This window comes from Myotis nattereri (assembly GCF_964212035.1).
Source record: "Myotis nattereri genome assembly, chromosome: 2".
In the NCBI taxonomy this organism is placed as follows: domain Eukaryota; kingdom Metazoa; phylum Chordata; class Mammalia; order Chiroptera; family Vespertilionidae; genus Myotis; species Myotis nattereri.
This window is the reverse complement of record NC_138076.1, coordinates 29,051,689-29,076,460: the sequence shown is the minus strand read 5'-3', so window position 1 is coordinate 29,076,460 and position 24,772 is coordinate 29,051,689. Positions and strand designations below refer to the sequence as shown.

Sequence of the window (24,772 nt, the reverse complement as noted above, 5' to 3'; positions counted from 1 at the left end):
TATATTCATGGCTCCTTTGTCATAAATTGTATATGTGGTTTATTTCTGTGCTCTCAATTCTGTTCCATTGTCCTGTGTGTGTGTTTCTGTTCCAATACCATATTGTTTTGATTACTGTAGGTTTGTAGTATATTTTGAAACCAGAGAGCATGATACATCCCCCTTTGTTGTTCTTCCTCAGGATTGCTTTGGCTATTCGGGATCTTTTGTGGTTGTATACTAATTTTAGTATTATTTGTTCTAGTTCTGTGACTATGCCATTGGAATTTTGATAAGGATTACACTGAACCTGTAGATTGCTTTGGGTAGTATTGACATTTTATAAGTATTAATTCTTCCAATTCATGAGCATAGACTATCTTTCCATTGTGTCCTCTCAGTTTCTTTTATCAGTGTCTAATAGTTTTTAGTGTGCAGATCTTTCACTGCTTGTTCAGTTTATTTCTATACTTTGTATTGTTTTTTATATAATTATAAATAGGGTTGTTTTCTTAAGTTCTCTTTCTGATAGTTTATTATTAGAATATAGCCACAGATTTTTGTGTATTGATTTTGTGTCCTGTGACTACTGGATTAATTTATTCTTTTTTTTGGTGAAATCTGTAGGTTTTTACATGGTATCTTATTTGCCAATAGTGACAGTTTTCTTTCTTTTCTATTTGGATGCCTTTTATTTCTTCTTCTTGCCTAATTGCTGTGGCAAAGACTTCCACTATTACCTATAATAATAAAAGCGTAATGTGCTAATTAGACCGGACGTCCTTCCAGAAAAAGCTGTAGGGGATGGGCCGAGGTAGAGGCAACAGAGGCCCGCGGCGGGGGCCAGGGCCAAGGCGCTTGCACGCATTGGGTTTCGTGCATTGGGTCTCTAGTGTTGTATAAAAGTGTTGAGAGTTCTCTCCCTCCAGTGAGCACGCCCATGCCACTCCCTTTCACCTCTTCCCCCACAGGCACATCTCCCCTAACTTCTAAGGGGCCCCAAGTCTTGCAGCCAGGGGAGCAGTGGGCAGGGGCTAACCCCCTGAACCTGTCTCAAAGGCTCTCTAATCTTTGACTTCCCAGTGAGCCAAAGTAGCCCAGCCTAGGCTCTCCTATTCCTCATGCCCTTCCTTGTTTCACTCTCCTAAGTATATTTTTGCTGTGATCAGTACATTTTTGCTTGCTTTTCTGAAAACTAACTAAATAAATAAAAGTGGTAAGAATGGGCATCCTTGTCTTTCCTGATCTTTTAGGAAAATCTGATTGCTTTACATGTCTCTCTATGCCCAATTTCTTGAGAGTTTTATCATAAACTAGAGGCCCGGTGTATGGATTCGTGCACTGGTGGGATCCCTCGGCCTGACCTGTGGGGATTGGGCAAAAACCAGCTCTCTGACATCCCCCTAGGGCTCCGGGATTGCGAGAGGGCAGTTCTCGGGTGACACACCCCAGAATTGGACTCCCTCCTCTCTGATTCAAGGTGCGTCACCCAGGAACCGCAGCTGCCAAGTCACCACAGCTTGACAGCTCCTGTGTTTAGCGTCTGCCCCCTGGTGGTCAGTGCACATCATAGTAAACTGTCGGATGGTCATTTAGGCTTTTACTAGTATATATATAGATGGATGTAAATTTTACCAAATGCTTTTTCTGCATTTATTGAAATGATCATATAATTTTTGTCCTTCATTGGGTTAATGTACTATATCACATTGATTGATGTACAGAACCATCCTTTCATACCTGGAATAAATTCCACTTTATCATGGACTATGATCATTCTAATGTATTATTGAATCTGTTTTGCTAATATTTTGTTGAGAATTTACATCTATGTTCATCCAGGGATATTGGCCTGTTACTGTCTTTATTTATGGTATCCTGTCTGGTTTTGGTATCAAGGTAATGCTGGCCTTGCAAATGTGTTTGAAATTGTTCCTTCTTCTTCCGTTTTTTGTGGGTTTTTTTGGGAAGAGTTTGGGAAGGATAGGTATTAATTTTCTAAAATATATTTTTATTGATTTCAGAGAGGGGGCGAGAGAGAGAGATAGAAACATCAATGATGAGAGAGAATCATTGATTGGCTGCCTCCAGCATGCCCCCTACTGGGGATCAAGCCCACAACCTGGGCATGTGCCCTTGACCAGAATCGAACCCGGGACCCTTCAGTCCGCAGGCTGACGCTCTATCCCAGTGATGGCGAACCTATGACACGTGTGTCAGAGGTGACACGCAAACTCATTTTTTTGGTTGATTTTTCTTTGTTAAATGGCATTTAAATATGTAAAATAAATATAAAAAACGTAAGTCTTTGTTTTACTATGGCTGCAAATATCAAAAAATTTCTATATGTGACACGACACCAGAGTTAAGTTAGGGCTTTTCAAAATGCTGACACTCCAAACTCAAAAGGTTCGCCATCACTGCTCTATCCCCTAAGCCAAACCAGCTAGGGCAATTTTTCTTTTTGATGTTTGGAAGAATTCATCAGTGAAGCCTTCTGGTCCTGGATTTTTATTTGTTGGGAGGTTTTTGATTGCTGATTCAGTCTCCTTACTAGTAATTGGTCTAATTAGGTTTTCTATTTCTAAGATGAAAGTTTTTAAATTACTACTTTATACAATTATGTCATGATAACATCAAAATATATCTAGGATTCATAGAATTTCACTAGTTAGTAAAAGTTTTTAAAATTAGACAGGTGGCAAAGGGTAAAGAAGGATCTATACAGTGATACAAAATTGGGCTTGTGTTGATTATTATTGAAGGTGTTATGATGGGAACATGGAGTTCATTGTACAATTATCTACTTTTGTGTATATTCAGAATATTTTTAAAAAATATATATAAAGAATACAAATAAAAACAACAATAGAAATTCAGAAGGTAATTTAATTTGGCTTTTGTGCCACTTTATGGGTTATTGTTTCTCTAAAGATAAATGTTTAACTCTTGGGAGCTGGGCTTATTAAAGTCTTGGGTTTTCCCTTCCTTAAGCCAGGTCATGGTTGATTTGTGTCAAACAGGAAACCAGAGTAGAATTGCTCTAATCCCTGCATTCAGGGATAAGATATTGTCATCATGGATATAATCACATGAAGCCCTGAAAAAAAAGCCTTTAAGAGTCTTATCCAAATTTCTTATACCACAACTTGAAGATGGGACATTCCAGTTCCTAAAGCAAAATGTGTCATGAAGCATGTAATGAAAGTATTTATTCTCACATGATTTGAAAGGACATGTCCTAGATCAGTGGTCGGCAAACCGCGGCTCGTGAGCCACATGCGGCTCTTTGGCCCCTTGAGTGTGGCTCTTCCACAAAATACCACGTGCGGGCACGCACATACAGTGTGATTGAAACTTCATGGCCCATGCGCAGAAGTCGTTTTTCGGCCTGGCCGAACCTATTTTGAAGAAGTGGCGTTAGAAGAAGTGGGGGTACGTTCGTTGAGGTCGACCCCTCAGATTGAGGACGTTTTTAACAAAGGCCAGCTTACGAGTACCCTAATTACGTTAATAACAATGTACCTACCTATATAGTTTAAGTTTAAAAAATTTGGCTCTCAAGAGAAATTTCAGTCGTTGTACTGTTCATATTTGGCTCTGTGGACTAATGAGTTTGCCGACCACTGTCGTAGACCATTAGGTATTTGCCTTTATGTCATAATAATATCACGTTGGAAAAGTTCCAGGATGTTAATGTCCAATTTTGACTTGTAGAAATTAAAAAATTTTTTTTATTTAGAAAAAAATAGAACATATAACAAATGATTATTTTCCAAATAATTTGAACTCTTAATTTTACAGCAAAACATGTTGATTCAAAATTGAGAGCGGGTAATAAAGAAGCAACAGATGAAGAGCTGGAGAGGATCCTTGACAAAATCATGATAATATTCAGGTTTATTCATGGTGAGAAATACTCTTGTTCTTATTAACATTGGGTATATAGAAAATGCTACATAATATAAACATATATATACACACACACACACACACACGTATTTGGGCCCTATCTTTTCTTAAGAAAAATTGGCTAAAACATTTCCACTTTCATATTTGATTAAATAAAAAGTATTTTCTTTGTGGAAATTTAACACAAGGATTCAGTGAAATTAGAGCTGGCTTGCATCAGAATGAACATTTCTTAGGGTTTTTCAGCAGTTAAAGTGAACATTTGCATATCAATTGTCTAATGTTATTTTCATTTGGTTATAAATAGGTAAAGATGTCTTTGAAGCATTTTATAAAAAAGATTTGGCAAAAAGACTCCTTGTGGGAAAAAGTGCCTCAGTCGATGCTGAAAAATCTATGTTGTCAAAACTAAAGCATGGTAAGCATGTGGAATCTGGGGTTCTGTCCGACCTCTGGGCTGGGAATTTAATGCTCTAACAACATGTTGCTCCTGGTGTTTTTCACCCACCCTTCACTTGTGTCCCAGAATGTGGTGCTGCTTTCACCAGCAAACTGGAAGGCATGTTCAAGGACATGGAGCTCTCCAAGGACATCATGATTCATTTCAAGCAGGCAAGTTGTGTTTTTTTCAAGTAAAACAGCTTTTTAAAAAGTATCCCACTTTAAATTATGTGAAATGGTTATGTAAAGTATGTAAATACTTACATAAATTAGGTAAAATTCTCATCCTTAAAAAAATTATTCTGTTAATGTCTCACGTATTCAAATAACCTAATTCAAAATGAAAAAGAAAAATAATCCCTAAATATGTATAATGAAAATTAGATTTAAATGAGTTTAATGATATCTTATATTGGTGACATAACCAAAAAAGAAAAAATATTATGAAGGCAAAAATACCATTTGCCTTTTCATAGGTTTTTATGATATTCTAAAATTATTTTGTCTTCATTTTCTTTGCTTTTAGTATATGCAGAATCAGAGTGACCCAGGCTCTATAGATCTAACAGTAAATATACTTACTATGGGATACTGGCCAACATATACACCTATGGAAGTACATTTAACTCCAGAAGTAAGTGTTTTAAAGACTACTCATCCTTTGTTTTAAATATATTAGTACTTCCAAAACATTATTGAGAGACCAGTCGGGAGCCAAAAACCAGGATTACAGGCTTTATTAGGGGATAAGACCTGCCAGGCTGTCTCGCAATGGGAGAACAGCAACCCGTGCAGAGGTGAGCAAACCTTTTGAGGGGAGGAATGGGAAGGAATGGGGGCTTAGTGTACTCAGCATGTGCTGATGTGCTTAATGTATGGTCCATATAGGAACAAGGGCTTAGGGTATTTGGCAGGTGTTGATTGGTTGTTCAATGTATAGTCCATATAAGGTACATGGTTAGTCACTCAGGTATTTCCTGGCTGCAGGTTACGTCATACTCTGCCCACCAGTAGGGGGAAGGGCGGATCTATCAATTATAGATGTCTTTCTTTGTTTCACCCATACTATGCACAGACATGTTACTTTTCAAAAGTTATTTAGTGTGAGGTTTTTTAAAATCATACACTCAAGCAAAAATCGAAATGATTGTTTTTGTCCCTGTCCACAGCTCCTTCAGCTCACCCATGTCCATTGGCTAGCCATCAAGAAGGCATCAATGCAGGCACTTGTTTTTTTTTAATATATTTATTTCAGAGAGGAAGGGAGAAGGGGAGAGAGAAGTCTTGTGAATGGTACTACTGAGGGCTTATTATATGTCAGCCACAACTTTGGGTACTCTGAGGATATGTAAATACGAGGGAGAATTCAGGGCTCAGGAATTCAAAATCCAGTGGCAGGAACACCATCAACTACAGTACCACGTGTTACGGAAAAGGGCTGGTTCCAGTGTGGAATCTGGGAATTAAAGATGAGCAGGGATGAAGGTCTTCCAGCTGAAGGCGCTTCCAGAAAGGGCGAAAGGAAGTACAGACTCACGGCAGCTGGCAGTCTGGGTCAGAAATGGTCCCTCTTGAAACTGCTTTTCCCATTTCCAAGACATTGTCTTTTCTTGATTTTGTTTGTTTGTTTCTGCACCCACTGGTCATTTGCCTTTTTGTTTTCTTCTTTTTTTATTTCTCCACCCATATCCTAAATGTTAACATTGTCCAGAATCGTCATTCAGCTCCCTTCTCATTCCACACCTTTTCATTGAACTCAGCCCTCACCAGCTCTCGGCCTTCAGCATATGTGTTCTTGAATGTACATAGATGGCATCAAGATTTCTCTCATTACCCTTCTCCCTCCCTGAGTCTCTTTATCCTGTGGGAAATGGGGATAGCACCTTAATCAGTTTTTCTATGAGAGGTGAAGCCTCTCTATGGCAAAGCTTGCTCACATGGATGTCATACTCCCTCTATTCTAAATTAGTTGTAGGCCCCAACCCACCCACTTCTCTCATCCTCTCAGGCCTCCATGTATAGCCCTCTAAATGGAACCTTCTTCTCCAGAAAACCTCCACACCCTTAGCCACCCCCAGCACATGAAGCTTGTTAAGACTTATCTCCCCAGTCACCTTCACCAGAAAGCACTCCCTCAAGTCCTCACCCCACTTCAACCCAGACTCCACCCTGGGCGTGCCTCTCTCATAGCACTGCAAGTTTATTCACTTCTTATTTTATTTTGAAATGTTTCAGACTTATAGGAAATTAGCAAGAATAGTTCAAAGAATTTCCAGTACCCTTCACTCATTTTTTTTTAGCATTGCTCTTTATGCTTCATCATTCTGTTCCTCTCCATATATGTGCCATTTTTCTCCTGGTCCATTTGATAGTAGATTCATTTTATCCTTAATACTTTATTGATGTATTTTTATTTTTTTGTGAGAAGAGAGAGATCAATTTATAGTTCCACTTATTTATGCATTCTTATTGGTTGATTCTTGTATGTGCCCTGATCGGGCTCGAACCTGTGGCCTTGGCATATGGGGACAGCACTCAACCCAGCGGTCGCCGACCTCACGGACCACCAGTGGTTGGCGATCACTGCTCTAACCAACTGAGCTACTTGGACAGGGCCTTTTCCCTCATTACTTTAGTGGGATTTTCCCAAAAACATAACCAGAGAATGTTGTCAAATCCGGCTAGTTAACATTGAAGTAATTAATACTTTAATCAATACACAGCCAAGTTCTGTTTTTGTCAGTTGTCCCAACTATATCTTTTAGCATTTTTTTTCTTGGTGTCAGATCCAGTCCAGTACCCCATATTTCATTTAGTTGTGTCCTTCCATCTGTAACAGCTACACAGCCTTTCTTTTTCTTTCATGACACTATATGTGTTTGCTTGTTTTATTTTTGTTTGTTTTTTTACAGTTGTACTCGGGATAAGATTTATTACAGCAAAAGTGACATGTTTTTAAAATGCAAGGCAGTTTTCTTAGATTATCTCTGTTTGTTTGTCTGATTATATTCAGTTCACGCATATTTAACCAGAATCCCACATGGGAGGTGTCATTTCCTCTCAGAATCATGTCCAGAGGCACACACTATTCTTTTGCTCCCATATAATCATTTGGTTAAGGTGTTAACCTGGTTTCTCCACTCTACTGCTGGTATTTTTCCTTTTGTGATTATTAAGTAATTTGTGGGGAGGTATTTTAAGACTATGTAAACCTCTTATTTCCCCCATCAGACTCTCACCTGCTTGATTCCTGACTGAATCCATTTTTACCTTGATGAGCAGCGATTTTTTTTTTCTATCCTTAAGAGTATGAATTCATGGAATCTTACTTATTTGATGCCAAAATGGTCCCATATTTGGCTGGTAGGAGCACTTTTCAGCTGCCTCCTTGTCCTTTCAAAACACCCCTGCATATTTGAGTACTTTTTTATTTTCTGGCAAAAGGTGTTTGAGGCTTACCATACTGTATTTTTTAAATTGTGGTAAAATATACCTACAACTTATCATTTTTTAAAATATATTTTATTGATTTCAGAGAGGAAGGGAGAGGGAGAGAGAAATAGAAACATCAATGATGAGAGAGAATTGTTGACTGGCTGCCTCCTGCATGCCCCAACTGGGGATCCAGCCCACAACTCGGGCATGTGCCCTGACGGGGAATTGAACAGTAACCTCCTGGTTCATAGGTCGACACTTAACCACTGAGCCATGCCAGCCAGGCAACTTGTCATTTTAAAGTGTACAGTTCAGTGGCATTAAATTGTACGCCCATCGCCTCTGTCTAGTTCAGAACTTTTTCATCATCCCAAATAGAAACCCTGGACCCATTAATCAGTCACTCCCATTCCACCCCTACCATACACACACTGCCCTACACCCCAGGTAACCACTAATCCATTCTCTGTCTATGGATTGGCCTATACTGGACATTTCATATAAATGAAATCATGTAATATGTGGTCTTTTATGTCTGACTTCTTTAACTGTTTTTTCAAGTCTAACCTATGTTGTAGTATGTGTCACTGCTTCATTCCTTTTTAAGGCTGAATAATTTTCCATTGTTTGGATATACCACACTTTGTTTATCCATTCATCCATTAATGGACACTTGGGTTGTTTCCACTTTCGGCTATTGTGAATAATGCTGCTGTGTGTAATTTTTTTTAAATAGATGTTGTCAGTTCTTTAGATATATCCCTAGAAGTAGGAATTTCTGGGTCATGCGATAATTCTGTTTACCAGTTTTCCACAGTAGCTGCACCATTTTACATTACCATCAGCAACACAGAAAGGTTCCAGTTTCTTGACATCTTCAGTATTTGTTATTTTCAGTTCTTTGATTATAGCCATTTTAGTGAGTGTGAGTGGTATCCCGTTTTGATTTGATTATCTTTTCCCTAAGAACTAATGTTGAGCATCTTTTCATATACTTATTGGCCATTTGTAGATCTTCTTTGAAGAAGTCTATTTAAACCCTTTACCCATGTTTAAATTGTGTTTTCTGTCTTAGTTGTTGAACTGTAAGAGTTCTTTATATATTCTGTATATTAGACCCTTATCAGGTATGTGATTTGCAAATATCTTCTCCCGTTCTGTGAGGTGTCTTGTTACTTTCTTAATAATGTCCTTGCACAAAAGTTTTTAATTTTTATAAAGTCCAGTTAATCTGTTATTTCTAGTGTTGCTTGTACTTTTGGTATCATATCTAAAAAAAACTATTGCTAAATCCAAGGTGATGAAATTTTACCTCTATGTTTTCTTCTAAGAGTTTTATAGTTTTCATGCTTACATTTAGGTTTTTGATCCATTTTGAGCCTGCAATGGTAAACTAGCACATAATAAGCACCCAATGTTAGTTGCTATATTATGATTATGATTATGATTATTTTATTAGGAATTAATGTCAAGGAAATAATTTTTAGGAAAGGTATGCATTGAGTTTTATCACATTATTGACTTAATATTTAGGTGTTATATGGTTTAGTAGATATGTTTTCTAAAAAGAGTCCTTATACTTAAATACTTAAAAATGAATATATGCTAACATACTTAGAAATGAAATGATACCATGCCTGGGATTTGATGTCGAAGTTGGGTAATGAAAAAGTATGACTGTATAGTTGAGTTTGAAGCGTGAAGAGGAGTTTGCCAAATAGATAGGAGGCTGATAGGCATTTTTAACAGAGGCACTCACTGAAAGGGCACATCAGGCCCGGAACAGCAGGAATTATTCACTCAGCATCTACAAGTATTTTATACAAAGTGTAGAGCAATGAAAATCCCAGACCTGGTTTTGCCCTCTTCAGCTCTCTGTCCAGAGGAGCTATTCACAAATTGCAGTAACTACTATCAGAGCTAAGAGTGGTTGGAGAAGGCTTCTCTGAGGAAGCAGTTCTGAAAAATGAGTCGGTATTGTTAGGAAAGTGGCTTCCCAGATCTGGTAGAGGAGATGTGTGAGAACCTGAGGGAGGATGAGACACTGCTCGGTGAAATGGAAAATGGGACTACAGAGCGTCAAGGGTGGGAGGCATAAGAGAGGCCAGTGAGGTCAGAAGTTTCAGAGGAAAGGGGCCTTAGCAAGCCGTGGAAGAATTTTACTCTTAGGAAGAATGTGGAAGTGGTGCAAAATTGGGGGGAGGAAGGAGGCCATGGAGATGCCAGCATGTGTGGAGTGGGCGGAAAGACAAACCAAAGAAGACTCAGAAAGTGTGGACATAGAGACATAGAGACAGGAATTCATGTCCAAGCGATGAGTGTCATAGACACCAGGAGGAAGCAGGAGGCTGCTTCATGGGAAGCTGTTGAGAGGGATCATCTCACAAGATGAAGCCTGAGGAGAGCCCTTAGTTTTGGCAGCACAGATCATTGGTGATCCTGAATGCAGAGTAAAGCAGATGTGAAAGGAACTAAAGAAAATAATGAGCAAAAGGAAGTTAGAGAAACCGATGTAGTGCACTTAAACATTCTAGAAAAACTCTATCAGAGGAATAAGACAGTCTTTCCATAAACAGGAACAGGTTCAGAAATGGGAAAGGAGGAGAGGGGGGAGCTCGGGGGCTTAAAATGAGATATCAGCAATAAAAAAACTGGCTGAAAGTTTGCAAGGAGTAAGAAATCTTCCATGAAAATAATGGCTAGCTTATGTCACGCTTCCTATGCATACACTGTCCTGAGTGTTTTATATTAACCCTCACAGCAGCTCGATGCCCAGGTCTTGCCATTATCACGGATCATGGTTCAGAGATGAGGCATCCCAAGGCCCTAGAGCAGTTGGGAGTCAGTGAGAGCTTGAGCTAAGACCTGGTAAGGTACACCTGGGCCTTAGACACTGTCGCTGAGGATGGCCGCTGTGGTCTTCATTACATGTGCTATCAGCCACGGAAGCTTGGGTGTGGGGTGTGGAGACTACAAAATACAACCTGTTTGTACATAAAACAGTAGTTCAAGTGTTATCCCATTGTGTGAGGGAAAACCCCAATGTCCTAGGTGGTGAACATTTTTCACAGGTAACAGAATCCAGAAAAATAACTGTCAAAACAGAACTGATATTTTTATTTAGCTGTGAAAAATTGTAAATTGAATGATTAATAGTGTTTAGCATAATTAAATTGTTTTCCTTTGCTTGACAGATGATTAAACTTCAGGAAGTATTTAAGACATTTTATCTCGGAAAGCACAGTGGTCGAAAACTTCAATGGCAAACTACATTGGGACATGCTGTTTTAAAAGCAGAGTTTAAGGAAGTAAGTTCTTTGTTAAATATACTTTTTATTTTTGTAAGTATGTTAACAATTTTTAAAATTGTGATTGAATTTTGGTAGCAAAGAAAGGAAAATATTCAGTATAACTCAACACTGGCTTTTGTAGGTCATAAAATCGGAACAGTTGAAGGATTAATATCCCAATCAATAATAAGTCAACAGGAATAGAAAAACATTTACCTAATTGAAAAATGAGCAAAGGATGTGGAGAGGCAACTCATAAAAGCAAGACTAAAAAATCAATATCCATGAAAATGTGTTCTACTTCTCTGCCAATCAAAAGGTTGCAAATTAAAACACAATAAAGTGCCACTTTTGATTATGAAATTGATAAAGGCTAAAATTAAAAGAAACAGCAACTCTTGCCCATTGCTGGAGGGAGGGATAATGTGAGCTTTATGAAGGGTGGTTTGACAATGTGTATCTCAAAACTTCTCAAAACATGCTTTGTTGCATTAGCTTCAATTCTGGGAATTCATCTTAATAAGACCTTTTCTCAGGTTAATGAATAAAAATGTCTGTTGCAGTGCTATTTTTTTAATGGTTTTTTAAAATATATTTTTATTGATTTCAGAGAGATAGAAATATCATTGATGAGAGAAAAATCATTGATTGGCTGCCTCCTATATGCTCCACTCTAGGGATCAAGCCCACAACCCAGGCATGTGCCCTGAACGGGAATTGCACCATGCCCTCCTGGTTCAGTGCTCAACCACTAAGCCACGCCAACAAGGCTGCAGTGCTATTTTTAAAAATGATCATTTAAAATGGGAAATGTGCCCTAACCGGTTTGGCTCAGTGGATAGAGCGTTGGCCTGCAGACTGAAAGGTCCCAGGTTCGATTCCGGTCAAGGGTATGTACCTTGGTTGCGGGCACATCCCCAGTAGGAGGTGTGCAGGAGGCAGCTGATCGATGTTTCTAACTCTTTATCGCTCTCCCTTCCTCTCTGCAAAAAATCAATAAAATATATTTTTAAAATAAATATTAAAAAAAAGTATAAGTGGCAGATGATCTATCTATAGATGCAATGCAATTCCTATCAAGATACCAGTGGAGTATTTCACAGAACTAGAACAAACATTCCAAAATATTTATATGGAACCACAAAAGACCCAGAATAGCTACAGAAATCTTGAGAAAGAACAAAGTTGGAGGAATCATGCTACCTGGTAAACTATACTATAAGGCCATGGTAATCAAAACCATGTTACTGGCATAAAAATAGACATATAGATCAATGAAACAGAATATAGAGCCCAAAAATAAACCCATGCCTTTATGGTTAATGTTTGACAAAGGAGGCAAGAACATACAAAGGAATAAAGACAGCCTATTCAACAAATGGTGTTGGGAAAATTGGATACCTGCAAAAAAGTGAAACTAAATCACCTTCGGACACCATATACAAGAATAAACTTAAAAAGGGATTGAAGATTTAAATGTAAGACTCGAAATTATAAAAATCCTAGAAGAACACATATGCAGTAAAATCGGTGACAATTCTCTTAGCAATATTTCATATAGATAGATAGATAGGTAGGTAGATAGATATATCTTTGGGCAAGGGAAACCAAAGAAAAAATAACAAATGAGACTACATCAAACAGTGTTTTTGCACAGCAAAGGAAACCATCAACAAACTGAAAAGACAACCCACTGAATGGGTGAACGTATTCACCAATACATGTGATAAGGGGTTAATATACAAAATTTATAAAGATTTTATAAAACTCAACACCAAAACAATAAAATTAAAAAATGGGCAAAGGACCTAAAATAGACATTTCTCGAAAGGGGACATACATATGAAAAGATGCAAATTAAAACCACAATGAGATATCACCTCACACCTGTCAGAATGGCTTTCTTCAGTAACTCAACAAATAGTGTTGGTGAGGATGTGGAGAAAAAGGAACCCTTGTGCACTGTTGGTGGAAATGCAGATTGGTGCAGCCCCTATGAAAAAAATTAAAAATGGAACTACCTTATGACCCAGCAATTCCACTTACAGGAATAAAATCCAAAGAAACCCGAAACACTAATTCCAAAGAATGTATGCCCACCTATGTTTATTGCAGCATTATTTATAACTAGAGGCCTGGTGCATGAAATTTGAGCATGGTTAGGGTCCCTAGGCCTGGCTGGCTATCAGGGCCAATTGGGGCCTTCCAGCTGCAGGCCGGGACATCCCTTCTTTGGCTGCTGGCTGCTGGCTGCTGGCTTGGGTCTTCCTTTGTTTCATGCCACCCCCTGGTGGTCAACGTACGTCATAACAAATGGTTGAGCAGCCTTAGCATCTCATTAGCATATTACGCTTTGATTGGTTGAACGGGCGACCGGATGCTTAGCATATTAGGCTTTTATTATATAGGACTAGAGGCCCGGTGCCTCAGCCCGGCCTGTGCCCTCTCTCAGTCTGGGACCTCTTGGGAGATAACGACCTGCTGGCTTAGGCCTGCTCCCAGGTCGCAGAGGGCAGGCCCAATCCCTAGGTGCAGCCCCTGGTTGGGCTCAGAGCAGGGCCAATTGGGGAGTTGGGGCGCCACCCCCTGTCATGCACAGAGCAGGGTGGATTGGGAGGTTGCGATGCCACCCTCAGTCACGCTCAGGGTAGGGCCGATTGGGGGGTTGGGGCACCGCCCCCGTCACACTCAAGGCAGAGTCGATGGGGAGGTTGTGGCGGCACCCCCTGTCACGCACAGAGCAGGGCCAATCGGGGTTGGGGAGCTCCCCCGCGTCACGCGCAGAGCAGGGCGATAGGGAGGTTGTGGCCCTACCCCCTGTCACACACATAGCCGCAGGGCGATCAGGGGGTTTGGGCGCTGCCGCCTGTCACGCTCATCCCGGTGCCGGGAGGCCTCGTGGCTCCACTGATCCCAGTGCTGGGAGGCATATTACCCTTTTACTATATAGAATAGAGGCCTGGTGCACGGGTGGGGACCGGCTGATTTGCCCTGAAGGGTGTCCTGGATCAGGGTGGGGGTCCCCACTGGAGTGCCTGGCCAGCCTGGATGAGGGGATGATGGCTGTTTGCAGCTGGTCACACACCCTTCAGGGTGGGGGTCCCCACTGGGGTGCCTGGCCAGTCTGGGTGAGGGGCTGAGGGCTGTTTTCAGGCTGGGACTGAAGCTCCCAACTGCTCCTTTTTTTCTTTTTTTCTTTTTTATTCTGAGCCAGCTTTAGCTCTGAGGCTCCAGCTCTTAGGCCTCCACTCCTGAAAGCAGGTATCTGGTTTATTTCGGTTCTCAAAACTCTGTATCAACTCCAGCTCTGAGATCCCAGCTCGCTGAAAGCTGGTTTCTGGAGTTTTGTTTAGCGTCTGTATTTGTTACAATGTTTGAAACTGCAGGCTCAGAGGCCTGCAGCAGCAGGCGGGGGAACGTTGGTTTCCTCCGTCACTGAAGCAAGCAAGCCTCATGTTAGTTTCAAGCTGCCTGGCTGCCAGCCGCCATCTTGGCTGACAGTTAATTTGCATATTGCCCTGATTAGCCAATGGGAAGGGTAGCGGTCGTACGCCAGTTACCATGTTTCTCTTTTATTAGTGTAGATTATGCATTCATGTTGCATTGTGTTTTGTTGTGCAGGGTTATACACACAAAACCACACCTACTAGTCTTTAAGGTATTATAAAAGTTAAGCTATGATCCCCTCACTGCCAGCTTCAGAACTGAACCTCTGCGGAATGATCTCCTCACTGCGATTCTTCCCTTCCATGGCTAGGCTTGAGGATGAAGCACTCACAGCATGCTCTGTTGTCCACACAGAACTAATTATGTGTGGAAAGCCTCTATAGTGGGGACTTTTTAAATAGAGGTGGGGCCCAGCCAGCGTAGCTCAGTAATTTAGCATCGTCCTATGAAACGAGGAGGTCATGGTTCGATTCCCAGTCAGGGCACATGCCCAGCTTTGGGCTCCATCTCCAGTGTGGGACATGCAGGAAGCAACCAATGAATGATGCTCTCTCATCATTGATGTTTCTCTCTCCCTCTCCCTTCCTCTCTGAAATCAATAAAAATATATTTTTTAAAAAAATAGAGGTGTGAAATTATGTGAGGTCCAAAACTGGGTTATATTAGTCATGTACATCACAAGCACATATAAAGGGAAACTGGCCAACAGTTTATGATCTTTTATGTGCTTATTTCATTACTCATTCTTTAACAATGTTAGCTGGATCTTTTGCTAGCTTCCCTGTCCATACAGGTTTTGTCACTGGGCCTTCTCATGCTCTGTCCACTCATTCCAGTGGCATTCCTAACCATTAAGAGGACCTCGGCAAGCTAAAATGGGACCCAAGGGTGATGCTGTTAGATTTGTGTCAGCAACATCTGACTTCAAATAATGATAATCACCTTATTCAACAAAATTTACTAAAGAACTTTTTTACTACTTTTTTTTAAAAATTAAATCTTTATTGTTCAGATTATTACATTTGTTCCTCTTTTTTTCCCCCCATAACTCCCCTCCACCCAGTTCCCACCCCACCCTTCTCCCTCACTCCCCACCCACTGTCCTCATCTATAGGCGCACGATTTTTGTCCAGTCTCTTCCAGCATCCCCCACACCCCTTTCCCCCCCAAGAATAGTCAGTCCACTCCCTTTCTATGCCCCTGATTCTATTATAATCACCAGTTCATTCTGTTCATCAGATTATTCACTTGATTTTCAGTTTCACTTGTTGATAGATGTGTATTTGTTGTTCAAAATTTGTATCTTTACCTTTTTCTTCTTCTTCCTCTTCTTAAAGGATACCTTTCAGAATTTCATATAATACTGGTTTGGTGGTGATGAACTCCTTTAGCTTTTTCTTATCTGTGAAGCTCTTTATCTGACCTTCAATTCTGAATAATAGCTTTGCTGGATAAAGTAATCTTGGTTGTAGGTTCTTGGCATTCATCACTTTGAATATTTCTTGCCACTCCCTTCTGGCCTGCAAAGTTTCTGTTGAGAAATCAGCTGACAGTCGTATGGGTACTCCCTTGTAGGTAACTGAGTTTCTTTCTCTTGCTGCTTTTAAGATTCTCTCTTTGTCTTTTGCTCTTGGCATTTTAATTATGATGTGTCTTGGTGTGGTCCTCTTTGGATTCCGTTTGGGGTTCTCTGCGCTTCCTGGACTTGTAAGTCTATTTCTTTCACCAGGTAGGGGAAGTTTTCTGTCATTATTTCTTCAAATAGGTTTTGAATATCTTGCTTCTCTCTTCTTCTGGCACCCCTATAATTCGGATGTTGGTGTGCTTGAAGCTATCGCAGAGGCTCCTTACGCTGTCTTCGTATTTTTGGATTCTTTTTTCATTTTGCTTTTCTGGTTGGGTGTTTTTTGCTTCTTCGTATTTCAAATCGTTGACTTGATTCTTGCAATGCTCTAGTCTGCTGTTGGGAGTCTGTATAATATTCTTTATTTCAGTCAGTGTATGCTTAATTTCTAGTTGGTTCTTTATCACAACATCGAGGGTCTCATTAGGTTTTTTGTAGATCTCATTACGTTTATCGGCAGTTTCTAGAAAATTATTGAAAGACCTTAAAAGTGTGGTTTTGAACTCTATATCCAGTAGTTTGCTTTCCTCCATTTCTGTCATTTGTGTCCTTTTTCTTTGTCTCCGCAAGTTTTATGCTTCCCTGTGTTGATACAGTGGTTTTCTGTGCTAAGTGTTCTCTAGGGTCCAGTGGTTCAGCCTTCCCAATTACCTGAGGAGGACACTCTTGGTGCACCCCCTTGTGGTCTTTGTGCACAGTCTTGTTGTAGTTAAGCCTTGATTGTTGTAGGTATCACTGGGAGGAATTGGCCTCCAGGCCAATTGGCTGTGAGAATCAGCTGTGTCTGCAGTGGGAGAACTTCTGTGCTGGAGACACCCCTCTGGGGCAGGACTTGCTTCAGTGGGGCTTTGGTGCTCACTGAGTCTGCCCCCTGAGTGTGTCCTTTATGTTTCCACGGAGCTGCAAACTGGATGGTCCCACTCTGACCTCTGGGTACACTGGCTCCTGGATCTCTAGGGAGGTGCTAATATAGCCTCTGCCTGAGGCTATCCAGCAAAAGCCTCCCTGCAGGACTTGGGCGGGGCGGGTCCCATGTGATCAACAAGGCGGGGCTAGCAGTTATGGGTGCTCTCAGTCTTGCCCTCAGAGGCTTTGCTTCTCAATGTCCCCGATCGCTGCAAGCCCCTCGGAGAGAAAGCTGCCCTCGAGTTCCGACTGCTGCCAGACAGTCCCGCTTCTCCCTTATGAGTTGTGTCCCTAGAGACTCGCCCGGAACTGGAGCTCAGAGCCTGAGACTCCCTCCCGATTGAAAACGACAACCGCGCCCTCAGCTGACAACCATGCCCTCAGCCGCCAGCCTGCTCTGCACGCACCTCCGCACTTTAGTATTTTACTTCCACACTGTGCCTCCTCTGAGTCTCGGTATGCTTTTCTCTTTTCTTCTAGTTGTAGAATTTCCACTCAGCCAGCCTTCCTGTGGTTCTGGATGATGTCCGTTCTGTCTTTTAGTTGTATTTTTGAAGTGGTTGTGCAAGGCAGCAATCTCCGGTGTTTACCTATGCCGCCATCTTCGTTTCTCCTTTTTTACTACTTTAAAAAATATTTCAAGAGAAGAATTTTTAAGTGCAATACCAAGTCATTTTATGCTTGTACTAGAGGCCCGGTGCACAAAAATTTGTGCACTCGGGCGGGGGGGGGGGGCGTCCCTCAGCCCGGCCTGTGCCCTTTCGCAGTCTGGGACCCCTCGGGAGATAACGACCTGCTGGCTTAGGCCTGCTCCCGGGTGGCAGAGAGCAGGCCCAATCCCTAGGTGCAGCCCCTGGTCGGGCTCAGAGCAGGGCCGATTGGGGAGTTGGGGCGCCGCCCCCCGTCATGCACAGAGCAGGGCGGATTGGGAGGTTGCGATGCCACCCCCAGTCACGCTCAGGGTAGGGCCGATTGGGGGGTTGGGGCGCTGCCCCCTGTCACTCACAGAGCAGGGCCCATCAGGGGGGTTGGGGCTCTGTACCCCGTCACACACAGAGCAGGGCCCATCAGGGGGTGGGGCACCGCCCTCTATCACCCACAGAGCAGGGCTGATCAGAGGGTTGGGGCACCTTCCCCTGTCATGAACAGAGCAGGGCAGATAGGGAGGTTGTGGCCCCACCCCCTGTCACACACAGAGCCACAGGGCGATCAGGGGGTTTGGGCGCTGCCCCCTGTCATGCTGATCCCGTGCCGGGAGGCCTCATGGCTCTGCTGATCCCGGTGCTGGGAGGCATATTACCCTTTTACTATATAGGGTAGAGGCCTGGTGCATGGGTGGGGCCGGCTGGTTTGCCCTGAAGGGTGTCCTGGATCAGGGTGGGGGTCCCCACTGGGGTGCCTGGCCAGTCTGGGTGAGGGGCTGAGGGCTGTTTTCATGCTGGGGGTGACTGAAGCTCCCAACTGCTCCTTTTTTTCTTTTTTCTTTTTTTATTCTGGGCCAGCTTTAGCTTGAGGCTTGGCTCCAGCTCTTAGGCCTCCCCTGCTGAAAGTAGGTAATCGAAAAAATGTATAACTCCAGCTCTGACTCCAGCTCTGAGATCCCAGCTCGCAGAAAGCGTCTATATTTGTTACACTGTTTCTTAAACTGCAGGCTCAGAGGCCTGCATCCGCAAGCGGGGAACACAAGTGGGGAACGTTGGTTTCCTCCATCACTGAGGCAAGCAAGCCTCATGTTAGTTTCAAGCTGCCTGGCTGCCGGCGGCCATCTTGGCTGACAGTTAATTTGCATATCTTGCTGATTAGCCAATGAAAAGGGTAGCAGTCGTATGCCAATTACCATGTTTCTCTTTTATTAGTGTAGATAATTAGTAACATAATTGCTTCTTATTTGGTGGCTGATTAGTAATTTTTTATACCCTCTCCCCCAAAGTTTGAGAGCAAAAGAAAGCTTCTTAAAAGTTTTCAAGATTGTGCAAACATAGCTTCATGCATGATATGTTTGTTTTCTTTAAGGGAAAGAAAGAGTTCCAGGTATCCCTCTTCCAGACTCTGGTGCTTCTCATGTTCAATGAAGGGGACGGATTCAGCTTTGAAGACATAAAAATGGCCACTGGGATAGGTATGAAAACACTTTTATGAATGTGTGGTTTTTGAGTGCCCTTGTTTTTAAACACTTACTCGTTTAAGAGAAGATGTAGACTGTGTCTCTCTGCTTGTCGCACTTGAGAGAGTGGTTTCTTTCATTTTTATTGTGTCATTATTCATTTTAATGCTAATCTGTGCCTGCATTTTTCTCCCCATCCAGAGGACAGTGAATTGCGGAGAACATTACAGTCACTGGCCTGTGGCAAAGCACGAGTTCTGATTAAAAGTCCCAAAGGAAAGGAGGTAGAAGATGGAGACAAATTCATTTTTAACGGAGATTTCAAACACAAGTTATTTCGAATAAAGATCAATCAAATTCAGATGAAGGAAACCGTATGTATAAACTTTCTCTTTTTACTTATAGGGAGGGTGTTCACCAAGGAATCACTAGTTTTTATAATTTCTTGACTGTAAGAGTTCTGAAGCATATTTCTAAAGTATCTAATTTGAATACAGTGTTTATAAGAGTATTCATTTTAATGTAGCTTTTGTTAACTTTATATTCACAAGAATGAAAATCAAAAAGAAATGCATTTAATTATTCACAAAAGTGGTGTGATAAATCAGAGCTTCCTATATCAAATTCTGTTAGTGGAGAGAGCATGTCATTTCCAAAACCCAGTGACTTGTCTTTTTATTTTTGCACAGCACATTTCAGCCATTCTCTCAGCCTCGGCCTCAGCCAGGGTCCTGGGGTGGAAGTGGTAAGAGTTGTGGGTGTCAAGGACCCACTGACATTGTATCTGTGATCTGTGTACAGGTGGAGCATCTGTAGCTTTGATCAGATTCTCAAGGTTCGTGTCCAGAGCAGGTTCTGGCCCACTGCCCTCAGGCCCTTCCTAATGCAGAAGTCCTTGCACCCCTGGGCTGTTATCAAACATACAGGCCAGGTGGGCAGGCCCACCCCTGGCACCCCACTTATATAAAAGGGTGTCCAGCTGGCCCCCTTGTACATGTTAATGACTTGAAGAGAGGCCTTTTGAATGAGTGAGGTCAATTCAGACAACCCAAGGGCAGTTTTCATTGCTCTAAAGTGGTATCACAAATACTTCCTCCACCTCCAGCAGAAGACAGTGATTGCTTTACTTACATAGAGGTGTTCAAAGTAGCCTTCAGAAAATATGTTCAGACTACACAAAAGAAATAAAAACAAAAACAATAAATATATAAAAGATGTTCACTCTCACCAATAATTTTTATGAAATTCAAATTAAAGTAACATTCCATTTTTAATCTGTCACTTTGGGAAATGTTTAAAAGTTTGTCATATCCAGGGCTGGTAATATATGGGAAAACAGATATTCTTTTTTAAGGGTTTTTTGTTTGTTTTTGTTTTTAAATATATTTTATTGGTTTTTTACAGAGAGGAGGGGAGAGGGATAGAGAGTTAGAAACATCGATGAGAGAGAAACATCAATCAGCTGCCTCCTGCACACTCCCCACTGGGGATGTGCTCGCAACCAAGGTACATGCCCTTTACCGGAATCGAACCCGGGACCCTTCAGTCTGCAGGCCAATGCTCTATCCACTGAGCCAAACCAGTTAGGGCTGTTTGTTTGTTTTTAAGATGTTTGACATACACAGACCTGCCTATCCCCCAACCTTCTTTGATCTGCGGGCTCCTATTAGGTTTTTATATTTATCTATACACACACACACACACACACACACACACACACACACATATATATATATTTTTAATTTCAGAGAGGAAGGGAGAGGAAGAAAGAGAAGCATCAATGAGAAGAATCATTGATCGGCTACCTCCTGCATGCCCCCTATAGGGGATCAAGCCCACAACCCGGGCGTGTGCCCTGACCTGGAATCAAACCACGGCCTCCCTGTTCACAGGTCAATGCTCAACCACTAAGCCACTGTGGTTGGGTTTTTTTGTGGGTTTTTTTTAACCATCAAGTTGTTATCAGCATTTGCTGTTTGCTTCTGGTAATAGCTCTTAATCTGTTCAAGTTCTTTTATTTTTTCTAATTACTCCTTATATATTCAAGTTTGTTTTAAATCAAGAATAGATTTTCAGTTTTGTCATGCCTTATCAAGGTGATCATAATCTAACCTTGAAATTATTGTGGTAATTTCTGTCACATTAGTAGATTCCCAATGCTGAGAAAAGTTTACATTTCTGGAATAGATTCTGATGGCTAGTATGCTTTGTTTTGTTTTCATTACTGTGCTCCTGGATTTAATCCAGGACTATATAGAGTTTTTACAGCTTTTCTGTAACTCTTTAAATTATTTTTCAATGTTTGGTACTGATGTTGCACTCCTTGGAAGCTAGGTTTTATTAGAACACAATGCATAGCAGAACAAGATTCATTTAAAGTTTGGCCTTTCTTGGCATCAAAAGTTTCTAGTCAACGTCAACAGTATGACATAATTAATACTAAAATATATCTTTACACTTCACTATTTGTGCAGGTTGAAGAACAAGTCAGCACCACCGAGCGAGTGTTTCAGGACAGACAGTATCAGATTGATGCTGCCATCGTCAGAATAATGAAGATGAGAAAGACTCTGGGTCATAATCTCCTAGTGTCTGAATTGTATAACCAGCTGAAATTTCCAGTAAAGGTAAATGCATATTGGCTTAATTAAAACTGTAGCGTTGTGCCAAGCCATAGGCGAATAATGTTCGATTCTCATTACCTTCAGAATCATATCATTTGTTCTATATTATAAGTGATAATTTGCTTCAAAAATCTACCTTTATATATATACTAAGTCTAGAAAACCTGGCAAATGATGAGAGTAGGAACTTTATCTCAAATATTGTTCATCACCATTATGGGAGTGATATACTTAAAATTCCCACTCTAGAAGGGAGAAGGCACTACATGGAAATGGACATTCATTATCAGTAGTTGTAACAATTCAGGTTATATCACAGGATTTTAAGGAGATCATGCTAACTAATAAGCATTTTGCAAACTACAAAGCATTCTTTACCTCAGTAATATATCTTCGTTGCTATTGAGTAAAAAGTCTACCCTAAAACCTTTCAGTCCAAGCATATTTCCAGAACTGAGACCTGTCCTGGCTGTATATGGAGTACAGGATAGGATAAGTGAGGGAAGCATTATGAAGAGCTTTAAAGCATGTATAAATCCACCTAGAAAGTATGGGACTCTCATGACACCTGGCCTTTCAGTGACTAAGCCTGCCACATGTGCTTTTGAGGTGCAAGTACCCTGAGTTTGTGTTGTCCAGTTTGATAAAAGACCAGCTGACCCTCCCTTCTCACCAAGGGAGTCGAGGTGGACCAGTGAGTCTCGACACTGAAATGGCAGGTGAGAATGCCATCCTGCCCCAGCAAATATTGGGTTTTTGTACTCTGCAGAGGCAGTGTGTGCTCCACAGTGCTCTGCACAGTCATGGAACACTGCCTCATACACCATTCCTCCCTACCATGAGCCAGGGAGAGTGTTGATTTTCCCCTCTGCAGATGAGAGGCCCAGCAATTAAAAGACTAAATAGCAAGTAAGGTGTGCATACAGCCATAGCACCTAGTTCTATTTTGATAGGTAATTGGGTTTCAGCCACATATTGTAAAATGTATGATGTATCACTGAATAGAAAGTTACGATGTTTGGAAGAAAGAACATACAGGTAAAAAAAACTTGCTCATAATTGTCAGCATAATCGTGCTTCCTAACAGCAGAAGCCAGAGGGCGCTCTTCCTGGGCTGACATGTCATGGTGTGGACATATATCAATTCAGTCATCTACTTTTAGCAAAGGAACACTCAGAATTTGTGATTGTACTGTATAAATATAGCATATGTAGTAAATATTAGTTCTTAGGGAGAAATATCCTTAACAGATGAAGGTGCCTTGAGTCATTATCATATTTCCCTTTCAAACAAACAGAAATGTATTGCCTAATAGGATCTGCCATGTACATATATTCATTAGTGATCATAAATAATGTATTTACATTTCACAAGTTTCATATTTCCCACAGGAAGGCCTAAAAAGTCACATGGAGCACTTTGATCGAGAAATAATGTTAACATTGTCTTTGAAGTAGGAAGTTTTAGTCTCATTTTATAATTACAAATAAATATGTATATTTATATAATTATGTGTAAAATGAGCATAATTATAAATCACATATTTCATGCATGATGTTATATTCCCCTGTTTGCAAATTTAATTCCACTGTAATTGGGTGTGTGTTTTTTTTCTTTTTTAGCCTGGAGATTTGAAAAAGAGAATTGAATCTCTTATAGACAGAGACTATATGGAGAGAGATAAAGACAATCCAAATCAGTACCATTACGTGGCCTGATGCATCGGCCAGCTGTTTTCTCTCAGTGAGACACTGGAATGTATCTCCAGAGCAGTGAAACACCTCTGTGCTGTTTCCAGGGCTTTCTGGGATTGAGCCAGCACAGATACTTTGGATTCGAAGGAAAGGAGATGATTCTTGAATAACCCTTCACAAGGCTTAAGGATTTGCAAATGGCATATATATCTTTTCACCCTCCAGTTCTTCCTCTTGTTCTTTTAGGCATTTAAGTTGTTTCCATTGCTCTGTGCAGAATGACATTGGGATTGGACAAGAAGATACTGGTTAAATGAGGTTCCTTTGTAAGGTGGTGTTCTTGTGGCAAAAAAACTGAAAGTTTGGTTTGTTTTTGTGTGTGATCATGAATGCACAATAAAAAGACCCTCTATGCTGCATTCTTTAGCTACAGAGATTACTTAGGTATTCCTGAAGATAAGCTATTTTAGTTGATGAACACTTAGATTAAAACAAGAACCCTTAATTGGTGAACATTAAGAAGAAAGTCAGTGTTAAAAACTGGCTTATTAATTATGCAATCTAAATACTGGCGTCTGTTTTTCATTTATTTTTAAAAAGTTTTAAACTTTAATGACTGATTTTTCTATAATGAGGTTTCTCAGTGAGATCTCTGATGTGCCAAGAGGACATCGGGTCTGATGTGTTTGGAGCAATGAACCCATCAGCGTCTTTATTTCCACTGAATTATTTGTGAATTTTCTGTTTAAGGTTTTGGGGGGAGAGTGTGTTTGTGTTTACCATTCTAAGATTGAGTCTAGCAGTCCCTGTATTTTGCATTGGGGTAACTGCTGTTTGATTTTTTTTTAATTGCAGTATTTGTATGAATGGTATAATAAAGTTTGGTTTTGTTCTTACAGTCACGCACAGGGACAGTCGTCATTCTCTGTGCCATAACCACTGTAAAATGTTTTATAGGAGACTTAAAGTCTTTATTGTGAAGCAGAGGTTATTTTGTCAAAAGATTAAAAGGATTTCATTGGCACCTGGTTTCATGTTGTGTATGTATAGTGAAGTTGAATAGCAGATTATGTTAGTATGGTAACTATAACAAAGATACTTTTAGATAACATTTAAAACTACTTTATATTTTACATAATGGCATGTTTCATTTTTATTAAAAACTACCAAAGGAATTTTGATCATGGTATAAATGTTTAAAGCAATATTTTCTGGACTATAACAAGTTTATATAATTTGATTTTGTGCTAAATTATTCAAAGATTCTGCATTTTTGAAACATGCGTGTTTAAAATATGACATCTTATGGTTTCCA

The 24,772-nt window shown here is 40.8% G+C and overlaps 1 protein-coding gene across 1 annotated transcript in view; it reads left to right on the top strand.

The window, feature by feature from the left end:
• The window catches only part of CUL4A (cullin 4A), a gene marked incomplete at its 5' end in the record, with an annotated part of 66,289 nt that extends 41,808 nt beyond the window's left edge, over positions 1-24,481 (top strand). Inside the window, 9 exons of the mRNA XM_081085054.1 lie at positions 3,784-3,888; positions 4,199-4,309; positions 4,418-4,503; positions 4,859-4,966; positions 10,962-11,075; positions 19,048-19,153; positions 19,340-19,512; positions 21,613-21,765; positions 23,386-24,481. Coding sequence (XP_080941180.1) covers positions 3,784-3,888; positions 4,199-4,309; positions 4,418-4,503; positions 4,859-4,966; positions 10,962-11,075; positions 19,048-19,153; positions 19,340-19,512; positions 21,613-21,765; positions 23,386-23,481 — 1,052 coding nt within the window. The 3' untranslated portion in view covers positions 23,482-24,481. The remainder of the gene's footprint in view (positions 1-3,783; positions 3,889-4,198; positions 4,310-4,417; positions 4,504-4,858; positions 4,967-10,961; positions 11,076-19,047; positions 19,154-19,339; positions 19,513-21,612; positions 21,766-23,385) is intronic.
• Between the last annotated feature and the right edge of the window lie 291 nt (positions 24,482-24,772).